The 21,561-nt window shown below is 33.1% G+C and overlaps 1 protein-coding gene across 1 annotated transcript in view; it reads left to right on the forward strand.

Moving 5' to 3' along the window:
- EYS (eyes shut homolog) overlaps positions 1 to 21,561 on the forward strand; it is a 1,768,116-nt gene that overhangs the window by 131,563 nt on the left and 1,614,992 nt on the right. Inside the window, exons 6-7 of the mRNA XM_036871239.1 lie at positions 7,765 to 7,930; positions 16,880 to 17,019. Of these exons, the coding sequence (XP_036727134.1) occupies positions 7,765 to 7,930; positions 16,880 to 17,019 (306 nt within the window). The remainder of the gene's footprint in view (positions 1 to 7,764; positions 7,931 to 16,879; positions 17,020 to 21,561) is intronic.

Genomic DNA, 21,561 nt, shown 5'->3' on the forward strand with positions numbered 1-21,561 from the left:
AACTTATTTCAAGTTAAGTTTTATGAATGGTAAATATTGGGGTCCAATTTCATTCTTTTGCTTATAAATATCCAGTTTTCCCAGCATGATTTATTGAAGAGACTATCATTTCCCCCCGAATATTCTTGGATCCTTTTTCAATTCTTAGTTGACCATATATACATGGGTTTATTTCTGGTCTCTCAATTTTTTTCCATTGGTCTATCTGTCTGTTTTTAAACCATTACCATACTGTTTTGAGTACTATAATTTTGTAGTATAGTTTGAAATTACGAACTGTTATGCTTCCAGATTAATTCTTCTCTTAGAATTGCTTTGTCTGTTTGGGGTCTTTTGTTGTTGCACACAAATTTTAGGACTATTTTTCTATTTCTGGAAAAAATTTAAAAAAGAAGGCACTTGAAATCTTCATAGAGATTGCATTGACTCCATAGATGGCTTTGGGTAGTACTGGCATTTTAATAATGTTAATTCTCCAACCCATGAGCACAGGATATATTTCCACTTACTTGTGTCTTTTTAAATTTCTCTCATCAATGTCTCATAGTTTGCAGCATACAGGTATTGATCTCCTTGGTTAAACTTATTCCTAAGTATTTAATTACTTTTGATGCTATTGTAAATGGGATCTTCTTTATTAGTTATGATAATTTGTTAGTGTATAGAAACACGACAGATTTTTGTATGCTGATTTTGTGTCCTGCAACTTTATTAAATTTGGTTATTATTTCTAATGATATTTTGGTGGAGTCTTTAGAATTTTCCTTATATAACATGTCATATGCAGACAGATACAGTTTTACTTCTTCCTTTCCAATTTGGATGAATCTAATTTCTTTTTCTTTTGTAATTGCTCTGGCTAGAACTTCCAGTAGTATGTTGAATAAGAGTATTGGAAATGGGAACCCTTGTCTTGCTTCTGATCTTAGAGAAAATCTTTCAACTTTTCACCATTGTGTTTGATGTAAGCTCTGTGCTCGTCATATATGGCCTTTATTATGTTGAGGTACATTTCTTCTGTACACAATTTACTGGGAGTTTTTACCACAAATTAATGTTGAATTTTGACAAATACATTTTTTATGTATCTATTGAGATGGTCATGTGATTTTTATCTCTCATTCTGCTAATGTAGTATATTACATTTATTGATTGGCATATATTAAACTATCCTTATATCCCAGGGATGAATCCCACTGGATCATGGTGTATGATCTTCTAATGTGTTTTTGAATTTGGTTTGCTAATACTGTGTTGATAATTTTTGCATCTATGTAGCATCCTTGTTTGGTTTTGGTATCAGAGTAATGCTGGCCTCATAAAATTATGTTGAGAGTGTTCCCTTCTCTTCTATTTTTTGTGAGAGTTTGATAAGTATTGGTATTAGTTCTTTTTGTTTGGTAGAATGTGAAACCATCTAGTTTGGGAAATTTCCTTTTGGGGAAGTTTTTGATTGCTAACTCAATCTCTTTACTCTTTATTTTTCTGTTCAGATTTTCTATTTATTCATGATTCATTCTTGGTCAATTTTACATTTCTAGGAATTTATCCATTTCTTCTGGGTTCTTCAATTTGTTCAATTGTGAATGATCTCCTATGATTGTTTTTAATTTGCATCCAATTTATTTACAGTCGTAGTGTCACCTTTTTCATTCATAATTTAATTTATTTGAGTCCTCTTTTCTTTTTTTTTAATGGGTTGGTCTACCTAAAATTTGTGAATTTTGTTTATCCTTTCAAAGAATGAAATCTTAGTTTTGTTAATCTTTTATATTGTTTCTTGATTCTCTATTTTATTTATATATGTTGCAATCTTTATTATTTATTTTCTTCTGCTACTGTTGTTCTTATTTCACTCTATAGTTCCTTGAGGCATAAAGTTAAGCTGTTTATTTAATCTTTCTTTTTCTTGACTTGTGCGTTTATTGCTATACACTTCTCACTTAGACCTGCTTAGACCTGCTTTTGCTGCAGCCCATAAGTTTTGGTATCTTGTGTTTCTATTTTCATTTATTTCAGGATTTTAAAATTTTACCTTTTGATTTCTTCTTATGAACCATTGGTTGTTCATGAGTGTGTTGTTTAGCTTCCATATATTTGTGGAAAACAGCTTTTATACTGTTATTGATTCTAGTTTCATACTTTGATGGTCAAAAGATACTTTATATAATTTCATTCTTTTTTAATTTGTTTTGCAACCTAACATATGATCTATCATAGAAAATGTTTCACGTGCACTTTGAAGAGTGTTCCTGTTATCGTATGGAATATTCTGTATATGTCTGGTAGATCCATTTGAAGTATAATGTTGTTCAAATCTACAGCTTCCTTACTGATTTTTCTGTCTGGATCTATCCATTGTTGACAGTGGGGTGTTAAAGTCTCCAAGCATTATTGTATTGCTATTTATTTCTCCTTTTAGTTCTTTTTACATTTGCTTTATATATTTACTCCAGTGTTGGGTGTATAAATATTTATAAATGGTATATCTTCTTGATGGATTGACTCAGTATTTTACAATAACTGTCTTTGTCTCTTTTGAACAATTTTTGCTTAAAGTCTATTTTGTTTAAGTGTAGCTACCCCTGCTTTCTTTTGGTTACTGTTTGCTTGAAATATTTTTCCCCATCTCTTCACTCTCACTGTGTGTATGTCCTAAAAGCTAAATTGAGCCTTTTGTAGGCAGCATATCATTGGATGTTTTTGCACTTTTTCTGTGTGAATTCATCATTGCTTTTTCAAAATCACTAAATTTCTTTAAACTAGGTAGAATATGATATTTTACAAATAAATAAAATGTCAGTGATATTTTAGTACTAATTCAAGAAGAATGAGTGAGAAAAAAATGGTACTGCAAGGAGGGGTTGTGACAAAAACAATACAATTTCAGATTCATAACATTTTACACTTCAGATTTCTAGTGATTATATATCTTTAGTGTTAACTGATTAAGACTTGTACCAATAACATTTCTATTGGAGAATAAAGAGGAGACAAAAAATAAAATAAAATTATTTTAAACCAAATATATATGTTTATGTCCTGGCGTTGTGAGAACTGAGGTGTATGATCTTTTAAAAAATCTCATAATTGTTGTCTTTTTATCTGAAGTTTAGAACAAAATATAAAAGGACTTTCTTTATCAAGGCTGTTGAAAATTCACAAATGAATTAGACAATGCTTTTGAACTCATTTGAACATATATATGGCAAAATGGCCTCTCTCTCTCTTTCTCTCTCACACACATGCACACAAACACAGAGAGAGAGAGAGAGAGCGACAGCACTGAGGCAAAGGGAGAGAGATGTGGTATCCTTATTATTAGTATCTTCATTACGTAAAGAAAAAAATTTCTATATTTTTAACACAGTTTCTAAACCCTGGCATAAATGCTTACATAGAACCATCAGGGAATACAGATGTTGTAAGATAGGTATGAGCCATGATTTGGGGATACAATTTCTTTGAAAGAGAGAAGTTTAAGATGCTTGTACAGCACAGGAAGCAGAATATCTAAAAGAAATCATTATCTTGCCTAAGAAATATAGCTGTTAAAATAACTCAACATCTAGAGTTGTTTTTAAATCCTCTTCATACTATCAATCAAAAATTTTTCCCTTTATAAAAAACAAAAGCCTTAAGAAAGCATCATCAAATGCTTTCAGCACATGATATGTTAAATCAGTTAGTTAGGGTTATAAAAGTACTATGAATATGTATTTTTTGTCAATCAAGTAAAAGTCACAAAACTTTGGTATTGCAAAATATGCTCTTACTGATGTAATATATACTGACATGTGATATAAGAAATAGATTGCTTTCTTTTTTATGGACAATTTTCTTGATTCTCCTGCTTCTTTTTACTGTCATTGTGAAACTACTTCATCATTGTCTTAATTTCACTGCTTGCTTACCAAAATTATGCTTTCACAAGCTTATGAAAGTTCAAAGTTAATTCAAGTTTAGTTTTCTAATATGTGGCAGTTAATTAGTTCACTGTCAACAATAAGATATGTGTTCACTTTCAAATGAATGTTTGTATATCCCCACCACTGGCACCCCACTTAATTCCAAAAGAAATAGTACAAATGCTGAATTGTTTGCTGTTTCTAATTTTTATATATAAACTTGGAAGTTACCTACAAGATAGACTGAAACACTGCTTTTCCATGTATATTTTATTAGCAATTTATAAACACCTATAGTTTACTGTAATAAATGTAATATTTATGTTCTTACAGATATGTGAGCTATATACTTTATAAGATTATAACCAACTTAATACACTTATAGATATTTCATATTTGAAACAAACATCAGCAAATGAGTTTAGTCTCACCTCTAGATAGAGAAAACTTTTGATAAGTGTGTTAGATAGGTTATGCTGTGATAATCCCCTACAAACATGCATATTCATGCACACACAAACACACACACTTCAGAGGCTTAGAACAACAGAATACCATTTTTCTCTCTCTCATGACATGTCTGCTGCAGCTCTGTTCTTCATCTGCCTTCATTTCAGGAATAATACTTTGAGTATATAATCCATTTAGGGCAGCCAACCATCCCAGTTTGCCTAGGACCGAGTGCCTTCACTGGACATAGGGATTTCAATGTTAAAAAAATTAAGTCCCAGACAAACAAGTGAATTGTTCACCTTAAATCCACTCTGTCAATGCAAGTGAACCCCTTTTATTTCAGGGGAGTCATATTTCTATTTCATGGATGAAGGTTGAAACTTATGAATGTTGAAGAAGTAGATCTGGGATGTCTGGAAATATATCTTCTAGACAAGCACAGATTTTCTAACAAATATTTGTTACTTAATCCATGAATTAATGGGAAATATATAATAGTATTAAAAATAAGGTAAAGTATTAATTCCAACTATTTGTATTAATTTTTTAAAGTATTAATTCCAGCTATTAATTTGGGGAGGATTAAAACATCAAATAGCTAAACGATTATTTTCTTGTAAAACTTTGAATCCCCTTTGGTTCAAATAAAATTGATAGAGAAAAATTAGTATTACCTTGGCACCTGGGGTCACTGTGGAACTTCAGGTAAGTTAATGACAGAGAGGACTATTAATTCTATTGGAAATTAATGTCAATGTAAAAAAGAGGTCACTTTAGAGTAACTGAATTCACAAAGACGCTGATCTTGTCATACAGATGCTTCTGAATTGTTAAATTGTCTGTCTATTTAAGTTTATGAGAATTAATAAAATAGTGTTTTAATGGGCAATAGGTATTATGTGAGTCATCATGTCCATGTGAATTCAGAATGACTGATTTCCTCCATTAATGGCGTTTTCAAAATTCATACTCAAAAAGAAAAGAATCAATTTATTGAAAACCATCTTACTTGAACAAAGTAGCACTATGCAGAAAAATGTTTATGAATTCATGGTCAAATTGTTAAAGAATTTTCCACAAAAATATCGTATTATTAAAGTGTTAACACTTGTTTAACATCCTCTTCCATATGACAACTATTCCTAAGGAGTATCATCTGGAAATATGGTTTTTCCAATAAACTAAAATGAATCCACCAAAATGCAAATCCACCTCTTCTAATAAACAAGAAGACCTACACTATATTTTCATGTTTTATATTTTTACTTGGCTGCTAGAACATTCAGAGCTATTCAGAGTTGAAGTTTTAGTTTACTTGCCTAAAAGCCTCCACTCTTCAGTCTCACTATTTTACTTTACTTCTGTTCTATTCATGTGTTTTCATTTATTTTCTTGTTGTTGCTGTGGAGTGTGTGTGTTAGTATGAATTCTCACATGAAAACACAAGTCATTGACTGAGGTCACCTTTAGAATAGACCTATATCATGATACTTCCTAACCTTTACATATGGTCTAAGGAAATAAATTGCTAACACTCAGGTTGCTGCCAGACACAATTTTCTGTGTTGCAATAATCTATATATAGTAATAAAAGCTCCAATTTCCCATCCCAAATAAGTTCTTGTAAACCCAGACTTTGTTTAGAGACAGGAAACCTTCACAGTGTCCTTGTTCGGGATAGAAGGGTTTAAAGATGGATAAATTGTTCTGACTTTCCTTGAAAACTATCATGGAGAGCTTTGGTTTTTTTATTCAGATAAATCCGGAGTCCTATTTTGTCTCCAAGTAACATTCAAACTAGCAGGATGAGCACCATAGCAGCACCTTGAGCAAGGATCCATGTTATTCCTAAGATTTTGCCTGGCATCTGTCATCATTAGCTGGCCCCTATTTTTTACTTGTCCACCTCCCCTAGACTTATTACAGAAGATGTAAAGTCTTATTTCTAAATGGACCCATCAATCTTGAGTTTGCCAGACAGAAATGAGGATTATACACATATATTTGGTGCAGCTGCCTCTGATATTCTTAGTTTAAAACACGCACACACACATATACAAATAAAACAAAAAAATCTAAGAGATGGCTTAGTTTAAGCTGAGATTTTTGGTTTTTTGTTTTGTTTTAAGTAAAGAGATGACTCTACTGGTTCTTAATACAAACCATATACTACTATGCTAAGTTTATTTTGTACAGTCATGAATTCAAATTTATTAGGCCTTCATATTTCTTATCACAATGGAGATCGCAAATCCACTGACAGTGAAGATTGGCTAATACCATTTGGAGAGTTTAAATTCTGTGTCTTAGTATAAAAATTATGGGTAAAACTTTCAGTGATCTCAAGTCTTAGAAATTTATCATACAATGGTGTTCTCTTGGTAGCCACTCAATATAATGAAATGATAATTTTTTCAGATTGTTTCTAGTCTTTAGTGTTGATTTCAGTTAGGTATATGGTCTTGTACTAATTTATATAAAAATTCATACTTTAAGATTCATACTTTGTGTAGCCATTAGGAATTCTATTGTGAATCCAGGTAGAAGACCACCATGACCTGAAACAATTAGAACAAAGCTTGCTTAGTACAGTAATTTCATTAAAGGAAATGTTAGATGCTAGTGAGTCCTCGTGCCTCATGACTCAGCTGTGCTTCCTTCTGCCAAATTCAGGGCGGGATTTGCTCATTGGAAACTAGGAGAATTAGAAATGGCTTAAGATATGCCCTAAACAGAATATATGGCCATTGTCTGTCTCCAGGGCTTAAATTTATCTTATTGACTTATGTCATCCTAAGACCTCAGTAAAGTAGCATGTATTAAAACTTAATGATGGCTTGAATGTGACTTAAAATTGTTTAAATTTAATTAATTTCATTGTGGATATAACCAGATATGAACTCTGTCTTTGAAGATACTAGAGATTACTGCAGATAAATCATATTATTAGAAAATGCGTCCTGATTATATTAAAATATTTTCAAATAATATATCTTTAAAAAACCAACAAACTTAAACAGTACCTTGGCATTTCATTGTGTTAATCCAAGTGAGCCACTGATGTTTTAGATGATGCATCTCATAATTTATACCATGATTATTTTTCATTTGTGAAAAAAATTATAACCCAGTAGACGGAACATAAGGAAACATTGTAGGTTAAGGAGTGAGTCAAAGCCAAAAGAATATCACATAGGCAGTATGAACATGAACATGAGGCAAGATGCTACAGAAAGAGAAGAGAAAGGAATAGAAGGAATAAGAAGAGTGGTATATTATGTGTCTTCTATAGACTTTTTTTAAATTGGTGGTTTTAGAAATTAGCTGTGTGTTTGTATAAGCAAAAGTTTATATACCAAAACGTATTTCAGTTTTTAATCAATTTTATTACTTCCTTTTTTAGTATATATGCACTCCAGGGTGCACAAGAAATTCATGTCGATTTGTGAAGAATGCTTGCTTAATTCATCTGTACGGCTGCTACTGTGGAGCCATCAGCCATGATATTTGTCAAGCTGAAGTTGCAAGTCCTCCTCAATTTAAATATGTGTGGCAAATGAAATTTACAGGTAATTCAATTAAAGTGTTTTTTTCTTTTTTTAATTTGCTTAAATTAGTTCAAAATTTACTAGGTAAGTATTCATTTTCCAATCACACAAAAGACTTTATATCTCAAAACACAAAATAAAATAAAAATGAATTTAATACTCTTACTCTCTGATGTGTTCCTTTAAAAGACATACATATGCTTATCATCTACTACATCCCAGGAATTCTGCTTGGTGCAAGATATATAATTGTGAAAAAAACTAGAATTATCCTCTACTCTCACAGATCTATTTTTTTGGAGGGATTTATTGGGCAAATACTCACGATGATAAATATATAATTATAAATTGAAGTAAAATGCTCCTACAGAAAGAAACATCCTCCTATGCAAACTTATAACCAAAGAACCTGTTTAAAAAAAAAGAAAAAAGAAAAAAAAATGGGCAATTGGGAGAGTAGGTTGGGAGGTCAGATAAAGTTTCTATGATAAAATGTAACAGAGATAGGGACTTCCTTGGTGGCACAGTGGTTAAGAATCTGCCTGCCAATGCAGGGGACACGGGTTTGAGCCCTGGTGCAGAAAGATCCCACATGCCGCAGAGCAACTAAGCCTGTGCACCACAACAACTGAAGCCTGCGTGCCTTAGAGCCTGTGCTCCGCAACAAGAGAAGCCATCACTATGAGAAGCCTGCACACCACAAGGAAGAGTAGCCCGCGCTCAGCAACGAAGACAAAAAAAATAAGTAACAGAGATAAATACAGTGAGGCCGTGGTAGAGAAGTTGGAGAAGACAGCATTCTAGATTGAGGGAATTTTATTTAAAAAATAACGATGTTTCAAAATGTACAAATGCTCACAGTTATACAAGACATAAGTTTTGGAAATATGTACAATATAGGGCCTATGATTAGCAATAATATATTGTATATTTAAAATTGTTCTAAGAGGACAGATATTATGTTGAGTAGTCTCACCACAAAAGGAAAAAAAAAAAAAAGCCAGAAACAGAGCAGGTGGGAGGAAATTTTTGGAGGTGATGGATAAATTGACAACATTGATTGCGTTTATGGCTTCACGGGTGTATACTTATTCTAAACACATCAGGTTGTACACATTAAATATCTCCAATTTTTTGTGTGTCAATCAGACTCCAATAAAGCACATTAGAAAAAAAACAAAACAAAAAAACGCTAAGAAGTGATGATCCTTTGAAGTCCTGGCTGAAACTCTGAGAACAAGAGTAAAATTAAGATTTGGGAAAGAAAGTAATGTCCAAACTAAAATGCGGAGTTAAAATCCTTGTAGAGTTTGACACATTAAAAAAATTTTAAAAAAGATCAGGCGGAGAAATAGAGGGGAAAAATGGTAGATTTAGTTGTAGTCATATTGTGAGGTGATGGAAAGTTCTGTTTATGAATTGTATACAAAGAGCAAGTGATAGAGGTATCAAGAGGAAGCCTAGTTTTCTGGCTTTAACTCTTGAAATAAAATAATTCCAACACACATTTGATTAAATATATTACTAATTGTTTTATACAATGGCAGTTCCTATTCAAAATCTATTTTGATGAGCATAATTTCCTGTTTGATTAATCTTTGAATGCTATTTGACTTAGCTCAAGCAAATTTATCCACATTCTTGAAATTGAACAGTACTTCAATTAATTATTTTAAAGAATATTTCCTCTGTCAACGATACTTTGGCATTATAGTTTATCAACAATCAGCAAATTAGTAAATTTGACATATCTGTTCTCAACCAATGGCTAATTTTATTCAATTGACAACAGCTGCACTTATAAGAGTACTATTACATTAAAACAGTCTTGAAGTAAACTAACAAATTAGCCTTTTAAACAGAAGACATGGTAATTTATTTCAACATGATCATAAGATGGTGTGCTGGAGAGTTAACAACCCTTAATGACAGAAATAGTGATTCATTAAGCAAATCACACTCAAGACCAGAAGTGATAGAAGAGAGCAGTAACTTGTTGATTATATCATGTTAGTGCAGAAAGGAACTTCAGAGGCTCTGGTATGAATACCTACTATTTCACAAATTACACAATCAAACCAAACAAACAAGAACAACAACTGAGGCTAGAGAAGTTACCTGAAATATCTGGTCTCAGAACAATTTAGGGATTGTGTTAGCTCAGTCGTTTTTAAACCTTGGCCACATAGTATAAGCACCCAAGGCACTTTTAAAACATACTACTGCTAGAATTCCACTACAAAACAATCAAACTGGAATTTTGTAGTGAGGTGGACACAGATCTTTAAGGTTCCATTAAAATACATTTAATGTGCAGAGTGAGAAACATAGTCTTCTATTACCAGCCAAATCAGTTCATGGACTCCAGTGCCTGCATCATTTTTATATTTGATTTCCCTTTGTCTCAAAGTAGGAATAATGGAATATATACATTCACTTAATTTTAAACATTAAACTTATTTGAAAACTAAAAATGAGTAAAGGGAACATATTCACAACAATAAAATACCAAATAGTGTTTTTAGGAGAAATAGGGGGAGTAATAGGAAATCAAATTGCTAGTGGATAAATCATCTCTGAGCAAATGTAGTTATTTTATGAATGACAGTGGTGTAACATATATTTTCTAGGACATAAGGGGTAATATGAAGTCAAAATTGCTCATGGATAAATCAGCTCTGAGCAATTATCATCAAAGTAATGAAAGCGTACTTAGTCATTATCCCTTCATGAATCTAGGTTCAGAAATTAATGAATATATCTAATTATCACAAAAATACGAATTATGTGACCTCCACATGTGAAAATTTAAATGACCTGGACTGTCCCAAGTGAAAGAAGCCAGTGTGATAAAGCTCAATAGTCAAAAAAATATTTAAGCAGAGCCGCCTAAATTCTTTTTAATGTCAGTACAGGATTCAGCAGTGCAACTTTTCTCAGTAAAGTTTAAAAAAAAACAGAATATAGGATAGATTTAAGTATGTAAATAGAATTACACATTTTATGTAATTCCTATTTTTTCTTGTTGCTGTTAAGATCTTAGTTTTTTTTTTTTTTCTCATAAAATATAATTGAAGAGGAACATTACAATCAAGCTGGTACATTGGCATGGGGTGCATTAATTTTACCAGCAGTAAAATTATTTTAATTAAGAGATTTTTCTACCAACTAAATGAAGTGTCTTACACGCCCAATCAATTCTTGCCAATATGATTGCTCTACAAAGAAGGGAAGGTAATTAATTAGAAGAAGCCCCTTCAAGGACAATTGGTCTATGGTGCACAACTTGAGAAAGAGCTGACATGCACTGTTTCTTTTCAATGTCATCATCTATGTTCATTATATGTATTATTAGGTTTGAGAAAAGGACATACTGACAGAGTGGATAATGAGTTGTGAAATGAAATAAGATAATATGAATCATGGTTAAGAAAAGATGAAATCACAGCAAAAAAGGAGATAAGTTTGCTTTGAATGTCTTTATTTTTTTAAAGCTTATGATCATTTCTGTTTAGTTAACTACATTAAACATATACATTTAAAACATTTAATATGTACCAGTGAACTTTTTTTGTAAATGAATAGTGATTCATGTATTTGTGAACTGTTATTGCAAACCAATATTTACTTTTAATTCTCTTTTATTTCCTTCAAGAAGTAGTGGATTATATTTTTGACAGAAGATGTTTCACTATATTAATTACAATCAATTCATTATTAGTTATTGGTGTAATTTTACAATGATTACTGTGAGAATAGAAAATCCTGTATCTCTAAGGAAATCTTTATCAAAAGTATTTTTCTTACCATACTGCTCCACTTTCAAGTCTGCTTTTGTTAAATACCTACTATTGTTTCTATATCCATTGAGGATGTTAGGACCTTATTTCAAGATTTACATAGCAAATCTGAGTTTTAAAAACCAAATGTGGTTTAATGATTTTTACTTATATTACATATAATAATGTTTTCAAAACAGTTTTCAGTAACAGAATTGTGTTAATTGATTAATATGCTAAAAAGAAATAAATGACTTTCAAATACAGATAAGAGTTAACTAAATGATACAATGAAAGAAAAGATGTTATGTAAACAGCAGTTAAAATATTAAAATTCCTAGGACTAAAATTAGCAAAAGCATTAAAGTTCTAAGTTGAGAAAACTTTAAGTATTGTCACAGTATATTTACAAACACAATATCTGGAAATAAATTTCTAAAAATATACCATGTTGATGGAGAGGAGACCTAACATATTAAAGATTTCAAATCACCATATTATTTTATATATTTATTAAGATTTCAGTGAAATAAGAACAATGCTTTTATATTGATTTTAAGTTCCACATAGAAAACTAAATAGACAAATAAAGCCAGGTGTACTCTAAAAAAAGCACATGGTGCAGGTTGGTGGGGTAGAGACTTAGCTCTGCCAGATATTAAAGCATATTATAGAGCTTTAATAATGAAAAGCATGGTATTGTTGCATTGATAGTCAAAATATATGCAAAATACAAAGTCCAAAAATAAATCCAAATATGCAGAGAATTTAGCATATAATAGAATTTGCCATCTCAATCTTTAGGATAAATAGGGATTATTCAATATTTGATGCTGAACAACAGAATCGTCATCTGGAAAAAAGTCTGATTTGTGTCTTAGTACATAGTCTGGGTTAAATTCATATCAATAAAAATTTTATATATAAAAATTGAGATGATAAAAACATCAGAAAAATGTTGGAGGATTACTTTATAAACTTGGATGAGAGAGGTCTTTATAGTTACCAACAAAATGTAGAAGCCACAAAGAAAAGACTGGTAATTTGACTGCATGAAAAGCAAAAATATCTACCTGTGAAGACTTCATAGAAGCAAACGACAAAGAAAATTTTACATGAGGCATAGAAAGTATTGCTAAATATTTGAGAAAATGCTTAGCTTTACTTATTATGAGAGCAAAGCACATTTTTAAAAGCATCATAAATATATAATTTTTCTCCTATAAGACTGGCAAAACTTTGAGAGTTTGACAACTTGCTGATTTTATCTATTGATGGTGAAATGGAAAATCACTATAATATCTGAGCAGAGCAATTTTGCAATATTTATCAATACTATAAATGTATATACTTCTTGACCTAGCTTTCCCACCACATGTGTCTCATCCACATGATGAGTAATATAGGTGCAAGATTATACATGGCATCATTGGCTCTTTGTTCAAAAGAGTAAACACAGATGTAGAAAGGACTGTGGAATACTCCCAGTACTGATTTGACAATCTATGAGATGTATGATAAAGGGAAAAGAAAGGAAGGCATGAAATAATGTAGAATTGTATATTTAATAGGCTACCTTTTGATTCTTTATATTCTACTTGGGATCCTCTCCCTTGAAGCCTTTTTTTTTTAATGTTCTTTGTCTCGGTGTACTGAAATTTCACTATATTGAAACTTTTTAGGATTATATTCTTCTTAAAAAAATGAAATATCATTGAAATATTATATTTGTTTCAGGTGTACAACATAATGGTTCTATATTTGTATATATTGTGAAATGATCACCACAGGAAGTTTAGTTAACATTCATCATGACACATAGTTACATTTTTTTCTTGTGATGAGATATTTTAAGATTTACTCTCTTAACAATTTTCAAATGTACAGTACAGTACCATAAATTATAGTAACCATGTACATTACATCCCCAGGACTTACTTATTTTACAGCTGGAAATTTGTACCTTTTGACCACTATGCCCCATTTCACCCATCCTCCACCCCCCATTTCTGGCAATCACCAATCTGGTTTCATTTTTTTTTTTTTTTTAGATTTTTTTCTTTTCGATATCCACATATAAGTGAGATTATACTGTATTTGTCTTTCTCTGTCTGACCTATTTTACTTAGCATAATGCCCTTGAGGTCCATTCATGTTGTTGCAAATGGCAAGATTCCATTTTTTTATGGCTGAACAATATTTTTATATATTTATATATATATATTTACATAATCCCGTTTTATTTATATATATATCTGCCACACCTTCTTTATCCATTCATCCACTGATGGACACTTAGGTAGCTTCCATGTCTTGGCTGTTGTAAATAATGCTGCAGTGAACATGGGGTGCAGATATCTTTCTGAGTTAGTGTTTTTGTTTCCTTTGAATAAAAACCCAGAAGTAGAATTGCTAGATCATATGGTAATTCTATTTTTTATTTTCTTTGAGGAAACTCCATACTGTTTTTCATAGTGGCTGCACTAATTTACATTCCCATGATTGTATTCTTGTTCATATCTTGTTCATATCTCTTGATAAACCCTCTTATTTGGAAGCACGTCTTTCAATTTTTAGGTAGTCTCTGTATTATGTCACTAAGAATTTTTTTTCTGTTTTGTTTTTCTGTACCCCTAAGTCCAAAATTTTGATATTGCATCTCCTAAGTTGATTCTTTCATTTTCTCATAATCTCTTATTTATTTTCCATTATTTTATTTTGTTTATTTTCTACTCTATTCCCATTTAAATATCTCAAAACTAGTGTTGAATTTTTGTTTTATTATATTTGTAATTGTCTAGAGAATTTTTAGTCGTCTAAATTGTACATTTTCATGATATTCTGTTGTTTTATATAAATAAAATAATTTTCTTATGTCTATAAGACTATTAGAGCTTTGATTTGTTTTAATTTTCTTCTGGTCCATTCAGTACCTCAATTTTCTGTAAGTTGAACGATGTTTTGTTCTTTCTCACTTGGAGTCTTTCTGCCAACTTCAGGTGACTCTATTTAGAGGCAAAGACTTAAAAAGATTCCCTTTCTACAAAGAATAAACCTTGAAAATTATTTATTTGTGGGCCTGGGGGAGGTGAGTGAAGAGTCAGTATAATATCCGAATTTGTGATTTGGTAGAGAAGCTGTGTTACTAATCTCGCTGTTTCCAGAACCCACCTCAGTACCGCATTCTTGGATGTCTTTAAGTTCTGAGCATCTCAAGATTGTCTAGGTAAATGACTTTGTTTTTCATAAACATGCCTTTTAATTAGACTTTTATGTTTTTTCTGTTCCCATTCTGCTAATTTAGTCCCCATGCCTCCACCATCTTTTCAGCTTCTCAAAATTTGTTTTCTCCCCTCTAGCTCTCTTACTGCATTAAAGTTTTGTTTTATTTTATTAATTAATTAATTTATTTTGTCACCTCCTTTTAGAAGTCTGGGGAGGAGGAGGCAAAAATATCTCAGTTAAATCCAAATGTTTAATCAGATATATCATTATGGAAAGCTTTGTAAATTGGACAATTTACATGAAATAGATGCATTCCTAGAAAAATACTAGTTGGTAAACTGATTCAATAATAAGTATAAAATCTGAGTAATCCTACAAGCTCTAAAGTAATTGAATAAAATAGTTTTAAAAAAAACTTTTCACAATGAGGAATACTCAGAAAATAGGGTCTTATATCCAAGTTCTCCCAAATATTGAATAAACAGTTAAATGTAATACTATTTCCTTCAGAAAATAAAGGAATTCATTGTATCAGGCTGACATAACCATATTATAGTTATTTTCTCTCAGCACGCTGAAGATATGATTTTTATTGACATCATTAATTTACTTCTCTTTCTTGTGCCTGATCTGCTGATAATCCTATCCATTGATTATTTTATTACTAATATAGTAATAATATTTTTTAATCTTAAGAATACAAGCAGTCAAGTTACACTGGTAAGGCTGAAAATAATTTGAAACATTCTGCATGGTTTCTTCCTTTTTTCCCAGAGTGATAGGTGAGATTTCTAAATGAGGTCTGCACACAGCAGGGAGATTTCAGCTTGTGAACCCTCTCTATTTATAATTCAGCTGTACTTTGCATAATTTAGATGATATTTTGCAAGAAGTCATGTCTCACGAATCGTAGGTTTGTAAATTACAAACAATTCTAAAATAGAGATATCAGCTAGAGAGTTTTGTGGATAAATACTATCTCCCTAAGAAATATTATAGTCTCCTTTATAGGAGGTTTAGTTATATGCACAAGGAGATTGTATCAGGCCCCCCATGTTCTTTCATTACCTGGAAATGTTACATCCACTAACGAAAGATAAGAAGTGCTCAGCTCGACTAAATTAACTCCTTTCTCCCCACAATTCTAGTATTTCCATTTGGGTTTTTGCTTTTTTTCACAGTTTCCAAATCTCTTATTCCATAATTCCCTATCTGTTTACCAGTTGTATTCATCTTTTCCTATAGATACTTCAACACATTTACCACAGATATTGTACAGTCTTTGTATAATTCTAAGCCTGGGTTATCTGTGTGTCTGCTTTTATATGTCACATTATCTTGCTTTTTAGCAATTTCATTCTTTATTGTGTCACAGATATTAAATTTAACATCAGAGCATGAAGTAGCTGCATTATATATGTATATGTATAAATGTGTTTATGTATGTCTATACCTACGTATACACACACACACACACACACACACACTCACATTCCCTGACTTTCTTCCTTCTTGTCAGGAACCTAGGATGAGATACTGCCCATTTTTCTATTATAAATATTTTAAGGAATTTTTCCAAATTTCTTTTGAAATGGTTCCCTATACAACTACAATAGATAAAGAGCAAACACTTTTTGTGTAAAATGTATTGTTTATCATTATTACATTATTTTTATAAATATTAATTGGAAGTTTATTTGGCATTTGATTGTTTTTTAAAATGTATGGCCTGAAAACTATGTCTAATTCTGTTGCTGTATTTCTTAGTCCATTGTTTAAATGAGAGGGTTGGGCCTTATTCTGCTTTAGGTCTCTTTCAAATCTAATATTCTACAAACGTAGAAGCTTATTTTGTGTAGGTGTTGTCAATTGCATTTATCAAGTAATGTGACAACTGCTTTTAATAATTCAATGTGAATTCAAGCATGTGAAAGGTTATTTAATGTTTCATCTCTTTGTTTGTAAGGATCTGAAGGTGAAAATCGTGAAGTGGTTACTGGTGGCTACTTCTTTCTCGCTTGCAGCTGCACAGAAGGTGCTGTCAGTCTGAACCGATCCGAAGACCTTGGTCATGTGTGTTGGTTCCTACGTGAAGGAACAAGGAAGGTGAGGTACATTTCTGTAGTAGCTTCTTATTGCCTCTTTAACTCATAATTGTCTGATATAATTTGAAAAATGCTAGAAATGTGAAGATTGCAAATTCAATGTTCGAGATGTCCATAGCTTAAATATAACTTCATAAACAAATTCTCAACAATGTACTTGGAAATCTTTTTACTTCTTATATTTATAATATAGAGAGGTAGTAAAGAGTTTTAAGAATCACTGTAGGTGCTAGGGAGGGATTAACCAAGATGGCGGAGTAGAAGGACGTGCTCTCACTCCCTCTTGCGAGAGCACCAGAATCACAACTGGCTGCTGGACAATCATTGACAGGAAGACCCTGGACTTCACCAAGGAGGATACCCCACGTCCAAGGACAGAGGAGAAGCCACAGTGATACGGTAGGAGGGGTGCAATCAGAGTAAAATCAAATCCCATAACTGCTGGGTGGGTGACTCACAGACTGGCGAACACTTATACCACAGAAGTCCACCCACTGGAGTGAAGCTTCTGAGCTCCACGTCAGGCTTCCCAACCTGGGGATCCGGCTACAGGAGGAGGAATTCCTAGAGAATCAGACTTTGAAGCCTGGTGGGAATTGATTGCAGGACTTTGACAGGACTGGGGGAAACAGAGACCCCACTCTGGGAGGGCACACACAAAGTAATGTGTGCATCGGGACCCAGGGGAAGGAGCAGTGACCCTGGGGGAGACTGAACCAGACCTACCTGCTGGTGTTGGGGGGTCTCCTGCAGAGGCAGGTGGTGGCTCTCTTTCACCGTGGGGATAAGGACACTGGCAGCAGAGGTTCTGGGAAGTTCTCCTTGCCGTGAGCCCTCCCAGAGTCTGCCATTAACCCCACCAAAGAGCACGGGTAGGCTCCACTGTTGGGTTGCCTCAGGCAAAACAACCAACAGGGAGGGAACCCAGCCCCACCCATCAACAGTCAAGTGGATTAAGGTTTTACGGAGCTCTGACCGCCACAGCAACAGTCAGCTCTACCCACCACCAGAGTCTCCCATCAAGCCTCTTAGATAGCCTCAACCACCAGAGGGCAGACAGCAGAAGCAAGAAAAACTACAATCCTGCAGCCTGTGGACCAAAAACCACAGTTACAGAAAGATAGAGAAGATGAAAAGGCAGAGGGCTATGTACCAGATGAAGGAACAACAAAAAACCCCAGAAAAACAACTAAATGAAGTGGAGATAGGCAACCATCCAGAAAAAAAATTCAGAATAATGATAGTGAAGATGATCCAGGACCTCGGAATAGGAATGGAGGCAAAGATTGAGAAGATGCAAGAAATGATTAACAAAGATCTAGAAGAATTAAAGAACAAATAAACAGAGATGACCAATACAATAACTGAAATGAAAACTACACTAGAAGGAATCACTAGCAGAATAATGAGGCAGAAGAACGGATAAGTGACCTGGAAGACAGAATGGTGGAATTCACTGCTGCAGAACAGACTAAAGAAAAAAGAATGAAAAGAAATGAAGACAGCCTAAGAGACCTCTGGGACAACATTAAACGCAACAACATTTGCATTATAGGAGTCCCAGAAGGAGAAGAGAGAGAGAAAGGACCAGAGAAAATATTTGAAGAGATTATAGTCGAAAACATCCCTAACATGGGAAAGGAAATAGCCACCCAAGTCCAGGAAGCGCAGAGAGTCCCATACAGAATAAACCCAAGGAGAAACATGCCGTGACACATAGTAATCAAAGTGGCAAAAATTAAAGACAAAGAAAAATTATTGAAAGCAGCAAGGGAAAAACGACAAATAACATACAAGGGAACTCCCATAAGGTTAACAGCTGATTTCTCAGCAGAAACTCTGCAAGCCAGAAGGGAGTGGTATGATATACTTAAAGTGATGAAAGAGAAGAACCTACAACCAAGATTACTCTACCCGGCAAGGATCTCATTTAGATTTGATGGGGAAATCAAAAGCTTTACAGACAAGCAAAAGCTAAGAGAATTCAGCACCACCAAACCAGCTCTACAACAAATGCTAAAGGAACTTCTCTAAGTGGGAAACACAAGAGAAGAAAAGGACCTACAAAAACAAACCCAAAACAATTAAGAAAATGGTCATAGGAACATACATATCGATAATTACCTTAAACGTGAATGGATTAAATGCCCCAACCAAAAGACATAGACTGGCTGAATGGATACAAAAACAAGACCCATATATATGCTGTCTACAAGAGACTCACTGTAGACCTAGGGACACATACAGACTGAAAGTGAATGGATGGAAAAAGATATTCCATGCAAATGGAAATCAAAAGAAAGCTGGAGTAGCTATACTCATATCAGATAAAATAGACTTTAAAATAAAGAATGTTACAAGAGACAAGGAAGGACACTACATAATGATCCAGGGATCAATCCAAGAAGAAGATATAACAATTATAAATATATATGCACCCAACATAGGAGCACCTCAATACATAAGGCAACTGCTAACAGCTATAAAAGAGGAAATCGCCAGTAACACAGTAATAGTGGGGGACTTTAACACCTCACTTACACCAATGGACAGATCATCCAAAATGAAAATAAATAAGGAAACAGAAGCTTTAAATGACACAATAGACCAGATAGATTTAATTGATATATATAGGACATTCCATCCAAAAACAGCAGATTACACGTTCTTCTCCAGTGCACACGGAACATTCTCCAGGATAGATCACATCTTGGGTCACAAATCACGCCTCACTAAATTTAAGAAAATTGAAATCATATCAAGCATCTTTTCTGACCACAATGCTATGAGATTAGAAATGAATTACAGGGAAAAAAATGTAAAAAAGACAAACACATGGAGGCTAAACAATACGTTACTAAATAACCAAGAGATCACTGAAGAAATCAAAGAGGAAATCAAAAAATACCTAGAGACAAATGACAATGAAAACACGACGACCCAAAACCTATGGGATGCAGCAAAAGCAGTTCTAAGAGGGAAGTTTATAGCTATACAAGCCTACCTAAAGAAACAAGAAAAATCTCAAGTAAACAATCTAAACTTACACCTAAAGAAACTAGAGAAAGAAGAACAAACAAAACCCAAAGTTAGCAGAAGGAAAGAAATCATAAAGATCAGAGCAGAAATAAATGAAATAGAAACAAAGAAAACAATAGCAAAGATCAATAAAACTAAAAGTTGGTTCTTTGAGAAGATAAACAAAATTGATAAGCCATTAGCCAGACTCATCAAGAAAAAGACGGAGAGGACTCAAATCAATAAAATCAGAAATGAAAAAGGAGAAGTTACAACAGACACCGCAGAAATACAAAGCATCCTAAGAGACTACTACAAGCAACTTTATGCCAATAAAATGGACAACCTGGAAGAAATGGACAAATTCTTAGAAAGGTATAACCTTCCAAGACTGAACCAGGAAGAAACAGAAAATATGAACAGACCAATCACAAGTAATGAAATTGAAACTGTGATTAAAAATCTTCCAACAAACAAAAGTCCAGGACCAGATGGCTTCACAGGTGAATTCTATCAAACATTTAGAGAAGAGCTAACACCCATCCTTCTCAAACTCTTCCAAAAAATTGCAGAGGAAGGAAAACTCCCAAACTCATTCTATGAGGCCACCATCACCCTGATACCAAAACCAGACAAAGACACTACAAAAAAAGAAAATTATAGACCAATATCACTGATGAATATAGATGCAAAAATCCTCAACAAAATACTAGCAAACAGACTCCAACAACACATTAAAAGGATCATACACCATGATCAAGTGGGATTTATCCCAGTGATGCAAGGATACTTCAATATACGCAAATCAATCAATGTGATACACCATATTAACAAATTGAAGAATAAAAACCATATGATCATCTCAATAGATGCAGAAAAAGCTTTTGACAAAATTCAACACCCATTTCTGATAAAAACTCTCCAGAAAGTGGGCATAGAGGGAACCTACCTCAACATAATAAAGGCCATATATGACAAACCCACAGCAAACATCATTCTCAATGGTGAAAAACTGAAAGCATTTCCTCTAAGATCAGGAACGAGACAAGGATGTCCACTCTCACCACTATTATTCAACATAGTTCTAGAAGTCCTAGCCACGGCAATCAGAGAAGAAAAAGAAATAAAAGGAATACAAATTGGAAAAGAAGAAGTAAAACTGTCACTGTTTGCGGATGACATGATACTATACATAGAGAATCCTAAAACTGCCACCAGAAAATTGCTAGAGCTAATTAATGAATATGGTAAAGTTGCAGGATACAAATTAATGCACAGAAATCTCTTGCATTCCTATACACTAATGATGAAAAATCTGAAAGAGAAACTAAGGAAACACTCCCATTTACCATTGCAAGAAAAAGAATAAAATACCTAGGAATAAACCTACCTAGGGAGACAAAAGACCTGTAGGCAGAAAAACTATAAGACACTGATGAAAGAAATTAAAGATGATACCAACAGATGGAGAGATATACCATGTTCTTGGATTGGAAGAATCAACATTGTGAATATGAGTATACTA

Source organism: Balaenoptera musculus, chromosome 12 (genome assembly GCF_009873245.2).
Source record: "Balaenoptera musculus isolate JJ_BM4_2016_0621 chromosome 12, mBalMus1.pri.v3, whole genome shotgun sequence".
NCBI lineage: Eukaryota > Metazoa > Chordata > Mammalia > Artiodactyla > Balaenopteridae > Balaenoptera > Balaenoptera musculus.